Source organism: Lytechinus variegatus, chromosome 5 (assembly GCF_018143015.1).
Source record: "Lytechinus variegatus isolate NC3 chromosome 5, Lvar_3.0, whole genome shotgun sequence".
NCBI lineage: Eukaryota > Metazoa > Echinodermata > Echinoidea > Temnopleuroida > Toxopneustidae > Lytechinus > Lytechinus variegatus.
In genome coordinates this window covers 9,343,256-9,361,917 of record NC_054744.1, presented here as the reverse complement: position 1 = coordinate 9,361,917, position 18,662 = coordinate 9,343,256, and the positions used below count along the sequence as shown (strand labels likewise).

Genomic DNA, 18,662 nt, shown 5'->3' with positions numbered 1-18,662 from the left:
TTGTTATTTTTACAATTATAATCATACTTATTATCACCATCATCATCATCATCATCATTATCATTATTATTATTAATATTGTTATTATTAATATTCTTATTATCATTATCCTGTTTCAAAGTAGTCTTGCTATCTGACTTACTACTAGGTGTTCTCCCAAGCTGTTTCTTTGATCTACCACCGTACACCCCTGACGGAGGACCCAGCAGGGTCAGATTACTGGGCCGCCTGGTCAGCTTGGGTTTGCTGCTGGATACCTTGACCTTTGACCTCAGCTCAGGGTCAATGCCCTCTGGTGTGACCTTGCCTTGCATGAGCTGCAGGCATGCCAGTGTGATGGAGAGATCGTGGTGGGAGTGGCCAAACTGACTGGCTAGTTTATGGGCTTTGGCGATGCAGCAGCTTGACAGCAGGCCATCGATCATATCCTTGAGAGCTAACCTCTCCTACAAATAAAAAAAAACAATAAAGATGATTTTATTGAATGCAGATATACCAATCACCTTACTAACATAGAACATAAAAATGAACCAAAAAAAAATGAATGTACAAAAGTCAATAAAAGAAAGAAAAAAGTTACATAAAGCAAGGAAGAATGAGGTTCATGTAAAATAATTATGCATCGCAATCCCATCGCCAGATCTATCTAAAATATTTAAATTCCATCTTGACTTCTTTAGTCCAAATAATACTATTTGTCTGATTCTAAAAAATGTAAATTTTTATCACATACAGGTGTAGATAATGGAATTGTAACAAAATTTAGAGCAAGAAATATATCAGTATCTTTCATTTATGAGGCAGTTACGCAGTAATCACATATTTGACTATTGGACATACATGTAGCCGACAACGTACCTCTTCATTGAGCAGTTGGTAGGCAGGTGAATCTATTGGTTGTACATCATAGAGGAGCTCTCGAGGACCTCTAGACTTGGGTGTCCAGTCTGCACAATGGGATTCCAGACAAGATGGAGACGGGTCTACTGCCCTCTTCTGGAGTGAAAACAGACAGGTACGACATTAATGGCAACTTGCTACTGTGGGCACGTCATGGTCTAGTGGTTCTGACCCTCGCCTTTCAAACAGAGGGTCGTGGGTTTGAATCCTAGCCATGGCGTGTTTTCCGTCAGCAAGAAATTTACCACACTGTGCTGCACTCGACCCAGGTGAGGTGAATGGGTACCCGGCAGAATTAATTCCTTGAATGCACCAAGCGCCTTTAGCAGCTGGAGCTACAGCCGAGGTAATATATAATGCGCCACTGACTAGGCAACTAGACAGATCGGCGCCTCATAAATGCTATATATTATCATTACTGTTCAATGTGTGCTTGCTGCTATGTCATTGGTGCTCGAGCAGACAGGCAGTGCAAGTTTTTTTTACTCGCTGAGTCGTCAAGTCGGGGGGTATATCTTTATCCACAGGATGTATCATTATCTTTGTTCTGATGCATTTATTTGTAATCTGTGTTCCAATTGAAATCAACGTTTGATTTTTTGCTCCTGGCTAATGACATAATTGCATTTAATTGAATCAATTGATTCAATAAATATGAAACACAGATCAACCCCAGTGATTGCTGTTTAAAGGGGAAGTTCACCCTAACAAAAGTTTATTGCAACTAACCCCCCCCAAAAAAAAAAAAACAATGAAAAATATTGCTGAAGGTTCAAGAGAAATTCTTTAAAGAATAAAAAAGTTATTCGAATTTCAATTATTTGATTATTGACATATGTGAGCAGCTTTCTTACATACATGTATCGTATTGTTAAAAAAAAATCAATGAAATGTCATTTTCTTAGAAAATTGAATTTACTGTACCTTCAGTGAATCAATATACAAATAATTTCACACCCGTTTCTAAAAAGAAAACAAAAATACATGTAAGTCATCATGAATCATAAAAAAAATGACATCAATGCATTTTATATTACATAACATATGGGGCAGCTGCTCATTTATGACATCACAAATCCAAAACTTTACATACTAATAACTTTCTTAATCTTTTAAGATTTTCCTCAAACCTTCACCAATATTTTTATCAAAATTTCCGCTATTTTTACAACAAACTTTGCTTCAGAAAGAACTTCCCCTTTAAACAGGCAAGTGTTTCCAAAATTATCGGAATAGAATGAAAATATCTTTCACACGATAGCTGCAAACAAGTTCAAATCAAAACTAAGGAAGTACACCAACCTTTTCGGCTTCAGCTCTAAGCCTCCAAAGCCAGACTTTTTGTTCGAGTGACCGCAGAGAACTCTGAGTTGCAGTAGTCTTTGGATGAGATAACCACTGGTAGGACAAGTCTAGCAAGATAGCTTTCTCTCTGGCATGTTTCTCACCAGTCAGTTCATTCTCTTCTGATTGAGACTAGAAAAAAATACAATACAAGATTAAAATAATAAACAAAAAATAAAATAATAATAATAACAATAATTCACAGTTTATGCTTAGTACAACTGAGGACTTTTCTAATGTTTTTTTTTGTAAAATCAAACAAAAAATTAAAAAAATTGAAAAGAATAAGGATAAAACGAGCAGAAAGACTGCAGTTTTCCTTCACAAAAGTTAAGAGAGGTTAGAAATAAAACACAAAGATAAAATAAAGGAAAAGTAAGCACACACACAATCTATACTTAATTTTTTATAGTTTATATGTTGTCATGAAAAGGACTATTGGTTTGGTTTATTCTGAAATGAATTGAAAAATATAACATTGAAATGACGATGCAAAACAAAATCAGAGAAATCAGAGTATTCTTGAACACAATTTTACCTGGAAGAATTCAGCTGCTGATTGATAGTCTACTTTGGCCTTGGTCAGCCTTTCGTTGCACTTTACCCAGAATGCAATGCATCCAGCAACTGTACTCCCAACCTCTGACCTCATGACCTGCCTAAGGTCACTAAGGAGCTGTTGGAGGTTATAAAATTGGAAATGTGATTAATAACTGATGAGAAGCGAACAAAGAGACTTAATCTCCTGTCAGTCCAACAAAGTCTTGACTAATGATCAAATGCAAACTTTTATTTTGTACATATGTAAAGCATAGATTTGTTATCTAAACATTGAAATACACATTAAAAACATATATTTGTACTTCCTTCGTGCATGTAATACAAATGAGTAAAAATGCATTACATTCATGTGATGTTTACATTGAGACAGTCACCACCATCACAGTCATCATCACTGTAATCACTACTGATGCCATCATCATCATCACCATCACCACTACCACCATCACCATGATCATCATCATCATCACCACCACCATCTTCATCATCGTCACCATCATTATCATCATCACCTCCATCATCATTTTCATTCAAACTGCGTAACATCTTTATCCTGACCTCTTGTATGATCACATGGTCAGTAGAGAGTCCAGCGGCCGTAGCAAACTCTTTTGCCTGGTCAAACCTTCCCATTGCCTGAAGCCTGTCAAGCAACACCTTGCATTCAGTGACCATAGCCTCAGGGGAATCAAGCATCTGGGTTATTGGGAGCACTAGCCCCGTATCTTGAAGACTCTTGTGGAGATGATATAGACGGCTGTAGTTAGGATCTACATGTACACATAAACAGAAAGAAAAATGTAGGCTGAGATTAATATTCTGATCAAACTGTTTTATTTTAAGAATTGAGTTTGGTCCAAGTGCCTCATCACCGTATTCTGCTATTCACCCACAATTCTATGTAAATTAGTGTAAAGTAAAATAGGGGTAGATTTGGTTTCTATTGAATCCCACTAAACCAATCAAATCAAAGGAAAAGTTAATTCAATCAAAGATGCTTCGCATCCACTCAACCATTATTACACATTCTGGCATAGGACTTCCGTGTCACTCCAACCCGCCTTTCCCGTTTATAAAATCATTTGTACCATACTCTATCCACAAATTCAATCCACAGGTTCAACACTATTTAAACTTCCGTTTCCAGCATAATTATGGTAATTATTGAAATGTTGTACTGATATCCCGGAAAGTTTCAAAATAATAATTATAACAATAATAATGATATAATGATAATAATAATGATGATAATAATAATAATAATGAAAATTATAAGTATTTGGACAACTCAATCATTTGTAAATTTACCATCATTGCACATGTATACTTTCAAAACGCATGTCCACCATTTGATCACTAACATATGTTCCTCCAATTCAAAATGAAGTTGAATCAAATTAGATACAATTCTTTCAATACTTGCTTGAAATATAGTCATGGTATATCATAACCTTTTGTAATAATTGACAAAAAAAGGAATGAAGAAATATCAGAATCTTTTCAGTAACAAGATTTTAAACGCAAGATTTGATTGCATTTGCTCACCGTTAGAATCAACACATCTGGAGAAATTCAAGGTTGTGAAGGCTTCAAGTAGAAATCCGATCTCCCATTGGCTGGTACTGGAGAGGAGCATGTTACGAGCAATGTGATTGGCCGTCTCTTGAAACCATTCCAGATGGCCAATCCTAGGCCTGCTTGGACCAGGGTCAGGCTGGTTTCTCATACTACTACGACGTCGACACTAAAAACATAAAATCAAATCACAAAGGAACATATTGTTTTCTTATATTACTACGACGTTGACACTAAACACATAACATTAAATCACATAGGAACAGATTGTTCTCTTATACTACTATGACGTCTCATAAAGACTAATTATGGCGACAAATGCAAAAGGTTTATAACAAAATCACTGTCAGCCAATCACATTGAAAGATTTCAATAGCTTCTAACAATTATTGTAAATTTGTTATTACACTGTATAAAAAGTTTTATGAAATGGACCCCTAGCAAATCACTCAGTTTATACATGTTGCTGCTCTCATGAACACCTACACACTAGCTAGGCTTCTATGCTCAAGTGACTCTGGTCTTCTATAAAGTCAGTTCCAAAATGTAAACCAATTGGGGGGGGGGAGGGTTTTCATTAATATGTGGGGCTAACCAGGATATGGAATTCCCCCCCCCCCAAAGATCTCTGATAGCAAGACTGTCATAACATTCAAGATTAAATAAAAAAGACACCTAAATTCTATAATTCTTTTTAATCAATGTTTTTAGTAAATTTGTTTTCTTTTGTGTGCTTTCTTTTAATTTGTGAGCCTTGAGAAGAATATGGCCCTTATAAAGTACATCTTTTATTATATTTTTAAAATGAAATCCATATTTTATTGTTCAAAATTGAAATCTGAAACAAAATATATTAAGTGAATGAATTATATATGCCTGTAGAATGCTATTACTGGTAACCTAATAAACACAACTTTGCAAGTTGCATGAATTTTCACAGGCTACCAGCAGAATATTTCCCTAACGGCAGACCATTCCCTCGTTTGCAACTACTCAATGTTTGGAGTATTAAAGTCCTATCACATGAATTATTCTTCAAAGGTAGATTACTTACTGTAAGCATGGCTTCATGAAAGAACTCTAGGTCTATCTTGCACTGATTTCTATCTCTTAGAAGCAGAAAATCTTCACAGAAAGCAAGAAACGAGTTCAACACGCCTCTCTGTAATACAAAGCATACAAAAGATACATTTACTTTATAGGGGAAGTCCACCCCAACAAAATGTAGATTTGAATAAAAATAGAATATCACACAGGCTTAACACTTCTTAAAATTTCATCATCAATTTCTTCAAAACTGGATGTAAAACTGTAAAAGTTATGACAGTTTAAACCTCCATATATTTTTCAAAAAACAGTTATATGCACAACCCTTCATTATACAAATGAGAATCCATGGTTTCACTCAATCACTATTTTTTGGGGGGTATTTCATTGTACGAACTGCATAATACTTTAATTTTTTTTCAGATTTGACAATAAGGAAACTCTTCAACAAATCACTTCCCGTTAAGCCATCTATTCATTGATCTACATGTAGATATATCTGTTTTCACTCCTCAAAATGGCGACATTTAGTAATTTTCCCTTTCTTACATAATTAGAAAATTGAATGGATGCCTACAAATAAAGGCCTGGTCCCACTGGATAGGGCAAACAAAAACAATTTCGGGGTGGCTCCATCTGTTTTCATCAGCTCCAGACAATGGACAAAATGGGCGAAAAATGAAATCACAGTGGATGGACGCTCATGGATATAGAGTGTATGAAACATATATGCAAAGAGTACACAACGGATACATAACATTTTCCAAATGATGGAAAAATTATTTTCCGTTATACATCCGTAAGTGCAGTGGGACCAAGCCTTAATGTAATGTAATAGCCCTCCTAATGATTACCATTGATACAATAGGCAGCTTTCATTTATAGTCCAGGATAGAAGAGGCGTAACCTTGTTTTTTTATATATACAGTATTTTTTGATGGTTCCTTGTCAATTCGAGGGTGCTGATTACGAATCTGAATGATGCCACTCGTGTAACCTTGAGCATTTTCCGCAAATTGGCAAAATCCAATATGGCCGCCAAAATATGCAAATTACCCATAAAAATCCTAAAATTGTCCGCACATTAGCTACGAAATGCATGAAATTGTGTGGCAGGAGTGAGATACTCCCTGAAAAAACAATTTTTGACAAAATATCTATTTTCCTCATATTTAAAATGGCCGCCATAGTCCATTGTATACTATATTATGTACGATATGAATATGGAAAACTAGCTTTCACAAAAGTGAGCACTAAACCGCAAAGAAATCGCGATGTATGAACGAAGTGATATATGCAAATCATTATTACTAAAGAGATATACCATTTATTATATCATAAATGGGAATATTTCTGTATTTTGATACCTAAAATGGCCGCCACTGGCCCAAACAGTATTACGTACAATGGCAATGGGGGTCAAAAAATTCACAAGAGTGATCACTAAAATGCATATTATTAAGATTAAACGAGTGGAATAGTGACTAAAAACATAATTGTTAACGAAATATATTATTAATATGCCATGTATGTGATGAATGTTGTATTTAGATATTCAAAATGGCTGCCAAAGGCCCTAAAAGCATTATGCACAATGGGAATAAGGGGCAAAAAAATTCACAAGAGTGATCACTAAAATGCATATTATATGTGATAAATTCATGGGATACTGTTTAAAAACGTATTTTCTAACAAAATACATCATTCAGGTTTAAAGTTTGTGTTAAATACTGTATTTTTACTTTCAAAATGGCCGCCAGAGACATTAACAGTCTTATGCACAATGCAAAGTGGGAACCAATATTCACAAGAGTGAGCACCATAAATGCAGATATTAGTGATCTATGAGTAAAATATTGTCTGAAAGCATGATTTCTATTAAGAGATATCATTTATTCTGCCAGTTAGGTGATAAATACTGTTATTGGAAAATCAAAATGGCCGCTACAGGCCCTTAAGATATTATGCACAATGTGAATGGGAACAAATTATTTCATCAGAATTTGGCTTTGCTTGGCCAAATGGTGATGTATGAGTGAAATATCGTCTGAAAACATGATTTATGACAAAATATATCATCTCTTATGTAATTTGTGTGATAAATACTGTATTTCAACATACAAAATGGCTGCCATTTGCCCTTTTTGTGAACATTATTTGTCTACACTAAAATTGTATATTATACGATAAGGGCTTATGTTGGCCATTTTCAATTTAAAAATGCAGTGTTTATCACCTTAAATACACAACATTATGATATATCTCGTTAGAAACCATGGTGTTAGACAATATTTCACCCTTGCATTAAAATTCACAATAATAGGCAATATTTAGAGTCAAACAAAGCCAAATTCTGTCAAAATTATATGTCTAATGTTACAATGTACATAATACTTTTAGGACCTATTGCAGCCATTTTGGATTTCAAAGTACAGCATTCATAACCTCCACAACCAATATGTGATGTATTTAGTTAGAAATCATGTTTAAGACAATATTTTTACTCGTATATCACAGTCATATGCATTTCATGATTCTCACTCTTGTGAAAATTAGTTTCTCCATTCGCATTGTACATGATCAATATAGGGATTATGGCGGCCATTTTGAATGTCAAAATACAGCATTCATCACATAAATTACATAAGATATCATATATTTTGTTATAAATCATGTTTTCAGACGATATTTCACTCATACATCCCCAATTGGCCAAGCAAAGCCAAATTATGCTGAAATAATTTGTTCCCATTCACATTGTGTATAATATCGTAGGGCCTGTAGCGGCCATTTTGACTTTCCAATAACAGTATCTATCACCTATCTGGCATAATAAATGATATCTCTTAATAGAAATTATGCTTTCAGACAATATTTTACTCATAGATCACTAATATCTGCATTTATGGTGCTCACTCTTGTGAATATTGGTTTCCCACTTTGCATTGTGCATAAGACTGTTAATGTCTCTGGCGGCCATTTTGAAAGTAAAAATACAGTATTTAACAAAAACTTTAAACCCGAATGATGTATTTCGTTAGAAAATACGTTTTTAAACAGTATCCCATGAATTTATCACATATAATATGCATTTTAGTGATCACTCTTGTGATTTCTTTGCCCCACTTTCTCATTGTGGATAATGCTTTTAGGGCCTTTGGCAGCCATTTTGAATATCTAAATACAACATTCATCACATACATGGCATATTAATAATATATTTCGTTAACAATTATGTTTTTAGTCACTATTCCACTCGTTTAATCTTAATAATATGCATTTTAGTGATCACTCTTGTGAATTTTTTGGCCCCCATTGCCATTGTACGCAATACTGTTTGGGCCAGTGGCGGCCATTTTAGACATCAAAATGCAGAAATGTTCCCATTTATGACATAATAAATGATATATCTCGTTAGTAATGATGATTTGCATAATATTACTTCGTTCATATATCGCGATTTTTGCGGTTTAGTGCTCATTTTTGTAAAAATTAGTTTTCCCTATTCATATTGTACATAATAGAGTATACAATGGACTATGGCGGCCATTTTGAATATCAGGAAAATAAATATTTTGTCAAAAAATATTTTTTCAGAGTGTATTTTACTCCTGCCACACGCTTCCATGCATTTCATAGCCAATGTGCGGACAATTTTAGGATTTTTATGGGTAATTTGCATATTTTGGCGGCCATATTGGATTTTGCCAATTTGCGGAAAATGCTCAAGGTTACACGAGTGGCATCATTCAGATTCGTAATCAGCACCCTCGAATTGACAAGAAACCATCAAAAAATATTGTATATATAAAAAAACAAGGTTTGGTCAAGTTTCTATGGGGCCTATCCTGGACTATTAAATGTAGGAATGACCCTGGAAACCAGACAATATTTTTCAACAAACACTAGAGATAAATAAAAGGCACACTGACATATTATGTACAAATAGTTTGGTAAATTTGTAACTAAGAACTGAGTAAAAGTATTAATCTACAATAACACTGCCATAAAAAGAAATAGACTTCAATGTTACCAAATTTTTACATCACTCACATTTTCAAGTATACATGGAATCACTTGAACCATTAATCTACAATATCACTGCACAAGAAAGTAGACTTCTGGAGACCAAATTTGAGTAAAACGGAAACCACTCACATTGTCATATATTTGAAATCCTTTGGTGAGAAGTTTGACCCTGCCTGTCGCCATGGCGATATCGATGAGATCCCGAAGCTGATCCAGGCTCCAGGAGTGGTTCTTGTAGAGGGAGCTTGAACCTAGGACCTTCTCCAGATTGGGGTCATCAGAGAGTGACGTATAGAGCCAGGAACATAAACAATCCAAAATATTTGCACCCTAAGGGGGGGGGAGATTATCATTTAAAAAATAGATTAAAGCCCATCTAAAGCTTTGTTTAAGGGTCCATGATGTAAGTATCACCAAGCATTAAAGTTTTACAAGTGCATTATGAGTAGAATCTCTTTTCTCAAAATAATATCTTAAAGGACAAGTCCACCCAAACAAATAGATGATTTGAATAGAAAAAGAAAAGAATATCACTGAAAATTTTATCAAAATTGGATCTGAAATAAGAAAGTTATGACATTTTAAAGTTTTGCTAAATCTAACCAAACATTTATATGCACATCCTGGTCAGCATGCAAACTTGGGGACCGATGACATCAACGACTCACTATTTCTTTTGTATTTTATTACATGAAATGTGAAATATTTGAATTTTCTCCTTATTGTCATGTGAGCAAAGTTTCATTCCTCCCTTAACATGTGGAATTTAATTGTTTTAACATTTTGTGGTTCAAACAAGATGGTCATAATTGTCAAATCCGTAAAAAAATGGAAATTGTATAATTCAAACAATGAAAACAAAAGAAATAGTGACATAAAGGAGGTGACATCATCAACTCTCCCATTTGCATATCACTGAGTTGAGCATAGAACTGTTTTGGGGAAAATAAGCGACACTTAAAAATGTCATAACTTTCTTATTTTCCATCCGATTTTGATGAAGTTTTCAGCATTATTCTTATTTGATTTTTCTCTATTTATTCAAATCAACTTTTTTCTGGGATGGACTTGACCTTTAAGCTCATAGGTATCTAGTGCCCTCTATCAGTAATGATTTTTATTTTTCTTTAAAATTGGCCCTTTTTTAGCACTGATCTTAGTGATTGCCTAGCAGAAAGATACAAAGATTTATATCTTGAGATATTAAGATCATTCCATGCATGAGAAGTTGTTTTCCTAAAGGCCACATCACACCTTACGACTGTTTGCGATCCGATTTTGGAACAGATCGCATGTTGTTCATTTTCTGAAAATGTGAATGGAAAATATCATTTTATTTGAAGTTAAAATTAATTTAAAGAATACTAATATAACCATTATACATGTAAAAGATTACAAGCCTTTATTTTGAAGTAAATGCCAAATTACATGTAGTTTCAAATCGTAGCCAATCGTACAACTGCTATGACGTCATGTAGATATTAAATTTGCTTTTATTCTAAGAAGGGTGATAGCATTGTCACAGATTTGAACATAGGTATTCGTGCAATGATTTAGAACATTACACAGTAAGATAATCGATGTTTCAATAATAGCATCAAATTCTACTACATTTTATACCAAAATCGGGTCTGTTTCGACACAAGCCTATTTATTCCAAAGGTTTCATTCCCCTTTATTTATCTGTATATTACCTGATGACAGGCTGCAATCACAGCCAGGACCGGCTGTTGTAAGTGGATGGCATAAGACAGGAAAGCTTTCCAAGCAACTGAATGATTCCCGCAGGTGAATATAATCTCAAACAACTCGTGGGTCACATCTCCTCTCAATTCATGATCTGAATAAAACAAAAAAGAAAAAATCCAAATATTTCTTTTTTTACATGTATTTATCTCATAGATATCAATTGTTCTCTATAAATCTTCTTGCTTTCCTTTTTTGGGGGTAAATAATGTTAAATAGATCAATTACATGTCATCACTTTATTGAGTTTGAATCTAGAGTTGTCATTTTTTTCAAGCAGTCTGCTAATGATGAAAATGATTCTCCTGCAAATTGTGAATGTAATATATTGGTAGTGGATCACTTTTTTTTGTGTGTGTTGAATGATATTTTTTGTACAAAACGGTAAGCAATTTCATGTTTGCTCAATATTATAAAAATGTTTTATAAGAATTATATACGTACATGCATGCAGAAGAGAATAATAAATCGAATCAAATCAATATAAAGTCAATATCTATTCAATTTCTTGCTAACTGCTAAGAAAATAGACATGAATTTTCTTTCTTTCATGGAAAGATTTTATTCAAAATCAAACAAGAAAGCAATTCAATTTACAGAAAAATCATGAAGCTAACATGTTTGCAACAACTGCACATGTATACTATTATCTAATGATAAAACAAAATTATGATGTTTTTGGCTGAGAACCCTAAAGCGTTTCAATACGTTCTTAAAAGAGCTATAAAACAACTGATCACCCTCACGTGTGGAAAAAATAAAATATAGTGTAAAGAATATAACGGTTCACAGTAGAGTATTGAGCGTCTAGGCCACCAAACAAAAATAATCTCTTATTCAAATACACCTAATTGTTCCAAAAAGGTTTGGAAGTTTCAAATAAATTATTGAGTTACAGGGCAGTCCTTAAAAAAGATGTGAAGGAAGAACAAAATGTACATAAATTAAATTCTGACAAACCCATATTATAAAGATTCTTTGAAGTACATGCAATTCCAGAATAAAGCATTCACACATTAAGCTTCTTTATAAAAAGTATGCAGTATTTTCTTAATCACAACAAGGTTTGACTTCCACTATACTTAGGACTATCACTGAAGGGAATTTCAAAAGTTACCTATTACAGTATCAGCATCAGTAGATGAAGCATCCTCCTGCGATGCCTCCAGTCTACTTCCAGACTTATATTCTTCGTCTTCTGTGTCACTTGTTTCTCCAGAGGCATCTACAAGAAGGGTGAAATAAACTTATTATGCAATGCAATCTTTCTAAAATGTGTGATACATGCACTTGGATTTAAATTAAACATTTGATGGAGGTATTGTATCCAAGAAAAACTTTTCTCTTCACTGTATATGTCTTCATACTTCATAGTATTTTATAATAAGCATTATATATTTTCAGTGCATCACACACACACACACAAATGAAACAGAGATCTATCAATGATTTATTTAATCACATGTACAATAGACAAATGACCTATCATTCAAAAGCTTAGAATCTCTTCTTGTACCTAGCATAAATCAGCATAAATTAAGCATAATTTTTAAGCACACACCACAGGTTCAACCAACGGTTTTAAAAACCACCTTTGTGAATTTGGGCCATAAACTCCACACACCGTACCTGTGCAGTCCTTGAGGAATCCCATCTTGGTATAGTAGGCAGTCCTGTAGTCTTTGATTGGCAGTCTAGACCTGACACTGGCCACGCCTCCTTGGGATGCCGTTTCGCTGTCCTGCGAAGGGGCGGGGCCATACTGGAGATGGGAGAGGGCGTGGCTCATGTGCTCTCGGATGGTGCTGCTCTTGAACGACTTCACAAGGTCAAGAACCTGTGGAAGGGCAATGGAAATCGTCTCAATGCTCCACCACTACTTCTTAATTTGGAAAACATTGCCAGATTCACTCAAGCAGGCCAGATCATTTTATTCCTTTAAACGCGCCATAAAAGAATTGCAATTAAACCAACACCTAACAAATTGAAAGGTTTTTTTAAATATTATTGTTATCATTATTATTCTAATGAGACATTGACTCTTGTCTAGAATTTTGTCTGTATGAATTGAAAATTAAACAATAACAAGGCTATCATTTTTTAAAATTTTGTTCTCAGCCAAGCACCCCCCCCCGCTCCCAGTCCATTCATGCACTTGCACGTTTTATGACAGTACATACAATTATTTGGCAAGTTTTCAGGACTGTCACGTTTTCAAGCTTTGCTTTTGTGACGACCCTTGCAGCCATCCTATTTATTGTGTAACAGAAAATACCATTTAAATTGTTTATTTATGTATGAATATTTGATGATTTATGTGCAAAATTTTGTTCATTAAATTAAAGGTCAAGTCAACCTCAGAAAAATGTTGATTTGAATCAATAGAGAAAAATCAGACAAGCACAATGCTGAAAATTTCATCAAAATCGGATGTAAAATAAGAAAGTTATGACATTTCAAAGTTTCGCTTATTTTCAACAAAATAGTTATATGAACGAGCCAGTTACATCCAAATAAAAGAGTTGATGACGTCACTCACTCACTATTTCTTTTGTTTTTTATTGTTTGAATTACATATTTCAATTCTTAGGATTTTAACAATTAGGACCTCCTTGCCTGAAGCACAAAATGTTAAAATAATGGAATTCCACGTGTTTAGGGAGGAATGAAACTTCATTTTACATGACAATGACGAGAAAATCAAGATATTTCATATTTCATATAATAAAACAAAAAAGAAATAGTGAGTGAGTCATGTCATCAAGTCTCTCATTTGGATGTAACTGGCTCGTTCATATAACTATTTTGTTGAAAATAAACGAAACTTTAAAATGCCATAACTTTCTTATTTTACATCCGATTTTGATGAAACTTTCAGTGTTGTGCTTGTTGAATTTTTCTCTTTTTATTCAAATCAACATTTTTCTGAGGTTGACTTGACCTTTAATTTAATGAACAAAATTTTGCACATAAATCATCAAATATTCATACATAAATAAACAATTTAAATGGTATTTTCTGTTACACAATAAATAGGATGGCTTTTTGTTTTTGTAGGGGTGGACTTGTCCTTTAAAGTATATTTTTCTAAAAGAATTTCATGTCCAGATTTTTGTTATGAAAAATGTTGCAAAAACCAATAAATTAAATGAAAATAAAATAATTTCCATTTAAATGCTTACGCCCAAATTATCAAGTACGGTTGAAATCAGAACATGGGTCCATTCGGAACTAAAATTATGGGAAGCCTAAAATGCTAAAATCTTGTTTTCATTGTCTGTTTCTTATGACCACTCTATTCTTCTCCCATGATTTATGATGCAGAAATCTATTTAAATTTCTATTCCAAGATAGTTATGAATGGCTTGAGAGTAAAATGAGCCGATAAACTGTGCCATTGGTGATTTATATTCTAATTGGCCATCCATAGTTAAGCCACCACTTTAGATTAGAGTTTAGATTAAACAAATGTTCACAATACAGGCCATTGTGTCTTAGAGCTATCTTTTTACTTGTAATTTAAGTGTAAAAAGATATGTGCGAAAGTACCTGTCAGTTTTATGTTGATATATGAAGAGCTCACTTGCAAAAGGGGTTAGGTCCATTATTCATCAAATTTGATTTTTATGTCTCAATGTATAGATTTTTCTTTTATACCCAATTTTATGTTCACATGATAGGGTAGTACATCATGACAATTTAGTTTCTCATAAGAATATTGCGATAAGTGAGAATTAAAAAACATGGTTTTTCTCGGAAGGGCCCAAAGTGGACCTAACCCCTTTTGCAACTAAACTCTTCATATGTTGTAAGAACTGAATTAGAATATCTTGAATATTTTTTTCATTAAATTGTTCATATTAGCAATTTGTGTTATTTGATATTTCACATTACTCAAAAATACCTACATCATTTAACACAAAGTAATAGGAATAATTTCTTTTTATTTGTTTGTTATCATGATGATCATGAAATCAATAAAACAATTTTTAAAAATAGGATGTTCTAACATTTTATTATCAAATACCTGTTGCTTTGGAAACTGGTGTGTTTGGACAAAGCAAATGAACAAAAGCCAGTTGTCTGCTCTGGTACATTCCATGGGGAAGACCGTTGTCATGGCAATACCATGGAGACGACAGAACATCACTGCTAAGTTCCATTCCTCAGCAGCCTTCCAGCTAACCCTAATAAAAATAATAACAATAGTATCATTAATGTCACCTTTAAAACCGTATGCCCTTATGAAAATAATTCTAAATATAACTTAAAAAAAGAAAGAAATCTTTATTTCTGTTTCTTAGGGGGTGTTTCAAGATAATATTTGCAATCAATCGCAAATATTGTGTTGCAATTTTACAATCGATTGATCACTTCTAGCTAGAGCAAATCAGATTACACTCCTTCTTTTATGGAGCAGATTAGCAGTCATTCACTAATTTGCAATCAATTGCATGGCATATGCTTGATTTCGAGAACAAAATAGACTTGCAATTGATCGCAAGTTTCTTGCAACGCCCCATTAAAGTGATATTTCTCTCTCCTTCATGCTGATTGCTTCTTAATGGAAAAAAATGTATTATACAAATAAATGATATGAGTGTAGAAAAAGAAAATAAATAAAATCAAATCAAAATCTATTTGTCAAAGGGACAGTTCCATGTTGGATGGGAAATCCCTTTCATATTCACATGGCTCAGTATCTCAGAGCTGCTAACCTGAACAAGAACATTTCAGTATTTTCAAGGCTGAAAATGAGTATTTTGGTGAGGAAATTAGTATTTTCACAGGAATACCATGGGACAACACATAAACTGAAACTTAATAAATTAGTATTTGCATGAAACCATCAGTATTCTTCTCTATTTTCAGTACTAAATATGGAAAATCAGTACTACATGTACTTGGCAGCTCTGGTATCTGTCCTCATTGCATTAAGAACTATGAGGGAATGTTGTATGTTGATACCCCTTGGAAATTTATGCACACCACTGGAAGAACATCCATTGACAATAATCATATCATATTGGATGGCTCAGAATGGAATACCAAAGATATTCCAGGAGTTAGGGCCAATATTTGACCCCTAAAAACACTAATTTTGATAGAAATCCCTAAAAATAAGGCTCCCCTTTTGTGGAATGCACTGTATATTCAGAGCAGACAAACCTCTCGATTGCCTCCTGATCAATGTGGCTTGTGAGAGCTTCTTCTAGTTTTCGCAAGACAGTTTTGCAACACAATTCACTGCCTTTCACACAGGACATCATGAGATTCACTATGAATTACAAAAGAAAGAAATAAATTAAAGATAAAGAATTAAGTTGCAGCAAACAATCATTTCACAAGAAAGCATTTTCAAATCAAGGTTAATTGTCACCCTGTAATAGATCTAAATTTTGTACATTTTCATAAATTTACCACTGTGAAAGCATGAATTCTTAGCTGAAAAATGACTAACACAGAAACGCAAAAGTGGAACAGTGTATGAATATTGCTTGGAAAAATACCCAACATTTGATGGAATGCAATCATTCTTATGTCGATTTCTCAGCAATTGCACATTTTTGTCCAGAGCCATTTGGCACATATTTACTACTTATATTTTCTATTTATTATATATTTATTTTCAAATTCATTTGAATATTCTATTCAAACTCATTTTGTGATTGTTACCACAACTGTCATTCCTCTCAAAGATTACATGTAAATTTTAGCTGAGGTAACAAATTTCAATTTTAAGTTATAACAGAATCCAGTGTTAAATTGATTTCCAGGAATATAAGACAATGTATATCGACATGACAACAAATTATCAAGGAAACTTATATATGAATAACACCAAAGTAAAGAGTAACCAATGCCTGGGGATTACCTAAAAGAAATCATTATTTCAGTTTAAAGGCTTTCCTCATTGTTAGTTCTAGAAATTATATACATCAAAACGTAATTTGTTGAAGCAAACAGATTAGAAGCAAAAACTTATTCAAAATTTGTGCTCCCTCCTCACCTATATCTCTTTCCACTGTCTCTTTCTTCTCCTTTAGGCTCTTCTCAAGACCGACCCCTTGTTGACCTTTGACATTTGACCTGCTAGCATGGGTCAGTTGACCCTTGAGATGGTCAGCAATGGTCCTTGCGGTCTGGAGGTCAATACGAAGGGACAAGCTATCCCTGCCCAGCATCTCAATGTAAGCGGTACAGGCGGCACAGATGGAGCGGTTGGGGAAATGACGGAGTGCGGTCGTGTAGGCTTTCACGTATACCTCAAATAATCTAATGATAGAAATATAAAGAATTACAAGTCATTTGTATCAGTGTTGTACATATCTTTAGGCTCATTCAACATGTCTTTGTCTAAATAATGATTTATTTCATGGATAGTGCATTTGAGATTTAACAGAATTCAGAATGTCTTTACAAGCAAGAATACACTTCCTTATGATTGTATTCAGGGGTGTGAGTGGTCACAAATAAAAAGATCTGAAAAAAGCTGAAGAGTATTGAAAAAATCTAAAATATAAAGAGCTTCCATACTTTTTGTACAAAGCTGAAAATCAAAACAAAAAAATCTGAACACTCACACCCTTTTGTATTTTACAAATGCATTCAAAATTACATTTATCCTGTATCCAAATTATATGAATACTAGTAACTTTTAAGTTAGTCAGTTTTTACCAATTTCCCTCACTTTTTTTTCCCAGGTACACTGGTGCCCATTATGTTACATGGTGCAGGTCTGGGCCCCGTTTTTACAAAGATTTATTATTGATCTGATCAATCTCAAATGTATGGAAATCCATCAGTGTCATAATTTTTTCAACACGAAATCTATTCAATGTCCTTGTAAACAAAGAGAATCACACTGAATCTTCAAGGGAATGATGAATGTATGAATATACATCATATCTAGAAAATATTTTGAACATGTTTTTATTCTGTTGACTTTGCTGGACGTCCATAGTTGTGGTTGATGAGATCAATCGTGACTCTTTGGTCTATTCCCGTTGTTCATTTGGTTAAATTCCATATGATAAGCTGCATGATTGACTTCTCATTACACCAACTATGAAAGACTAAGAATCAAAATAATGGCATTTTGCGTACATGTAGATTATTCTCATATCAAACTTAACCTGATGACCAAAGTTAAAGTAAGCCTACTTTCTTCCATTAACTTCTTGTTCGATGCCACTTTAAAAGAATGCTTGAAGATTCCATTTCTTACATTTTCTTTGTCAGCGCAGCGCCCTCTTGGAGCAGACTTGTTATAAACGTGACGTAGGCGAAAGATGGCCGACCCTGTCTTAGGTAGTATGTGTAGCTGAACGCTTCGGTGTATGCGTAGCGTTCTATCAGGATTGGGTCCGAAAAATATGGCATCTCGCTTGTTGTGTCTGAAACGAAAATGAAACAGTAGTCGCAAAAGAATGATAAATGATGTTATATTCTACATACTT

The 18,662-nt window shown here is 33.9% G+C and overlaps 1 protein-coding gene across 1 annotated transcript in view; it reads right to left on the bottom strand.

Annotated features, from left to right (window-relative positions):
- The window catches only part of LOC121415220 (spatacsin-like), a 59,177-nt gene that overhangs the window by 19,980 nt on the left and 20,535 nt on the right, over positions 1–18,662 (bottom strand). The window contains exons 16-30 of the mRNA XM_041608391.1: positions 18,431–18,599; positions 17,213–17,478; positions 16,372–16,480; positions 15,230–15,389; positions 12,832–13,039; positions 12,320–12,427; positions 11,151–11,296; positions 9,586–9,786; positions 5,435–5,542; positions 4,351–4,549; positions 3,364–3,575; positions 2,783–2,920; positions 2,203–2,376; positions 859–996; positions 143–446 (exon numbers count right to left, since the gene is read on the bottom strand). Of these exons, the coding sequence (XP_041464325.1) occupies positions 143–446; positions 859–996; positions 2,203–2,376; positions 2,783–2,920; positions 3,364–3,575; positions 4,351–4,549; positions 5,435–5,542; positions 9,586–9,786; positions 11,151–11,296; positions 12,320–12,427; positions 12,832–13,039; positions 15,230–15,389; positions 16,372–16,480; positions 17,213–17,478; positions 18,431–18,599 (2,640 nt within the window). The remainder of the gene's footprint in view (positions 1–142; positions 447–858; positions 997–2,202; positions 2,377–2,782; positions 2,921–3,363; positions 3,576–4,350; positions 4,550–5,434; positions 5,543–9,585; positions 9,787–11,150; positions 11,297–12,319; positions 12,428–12,831; positions 13,040–15,229; positions 15,390–16,371; positions 16,481–17,212; positions 17,479–18,430; positions 18,600–18,662) is intronic.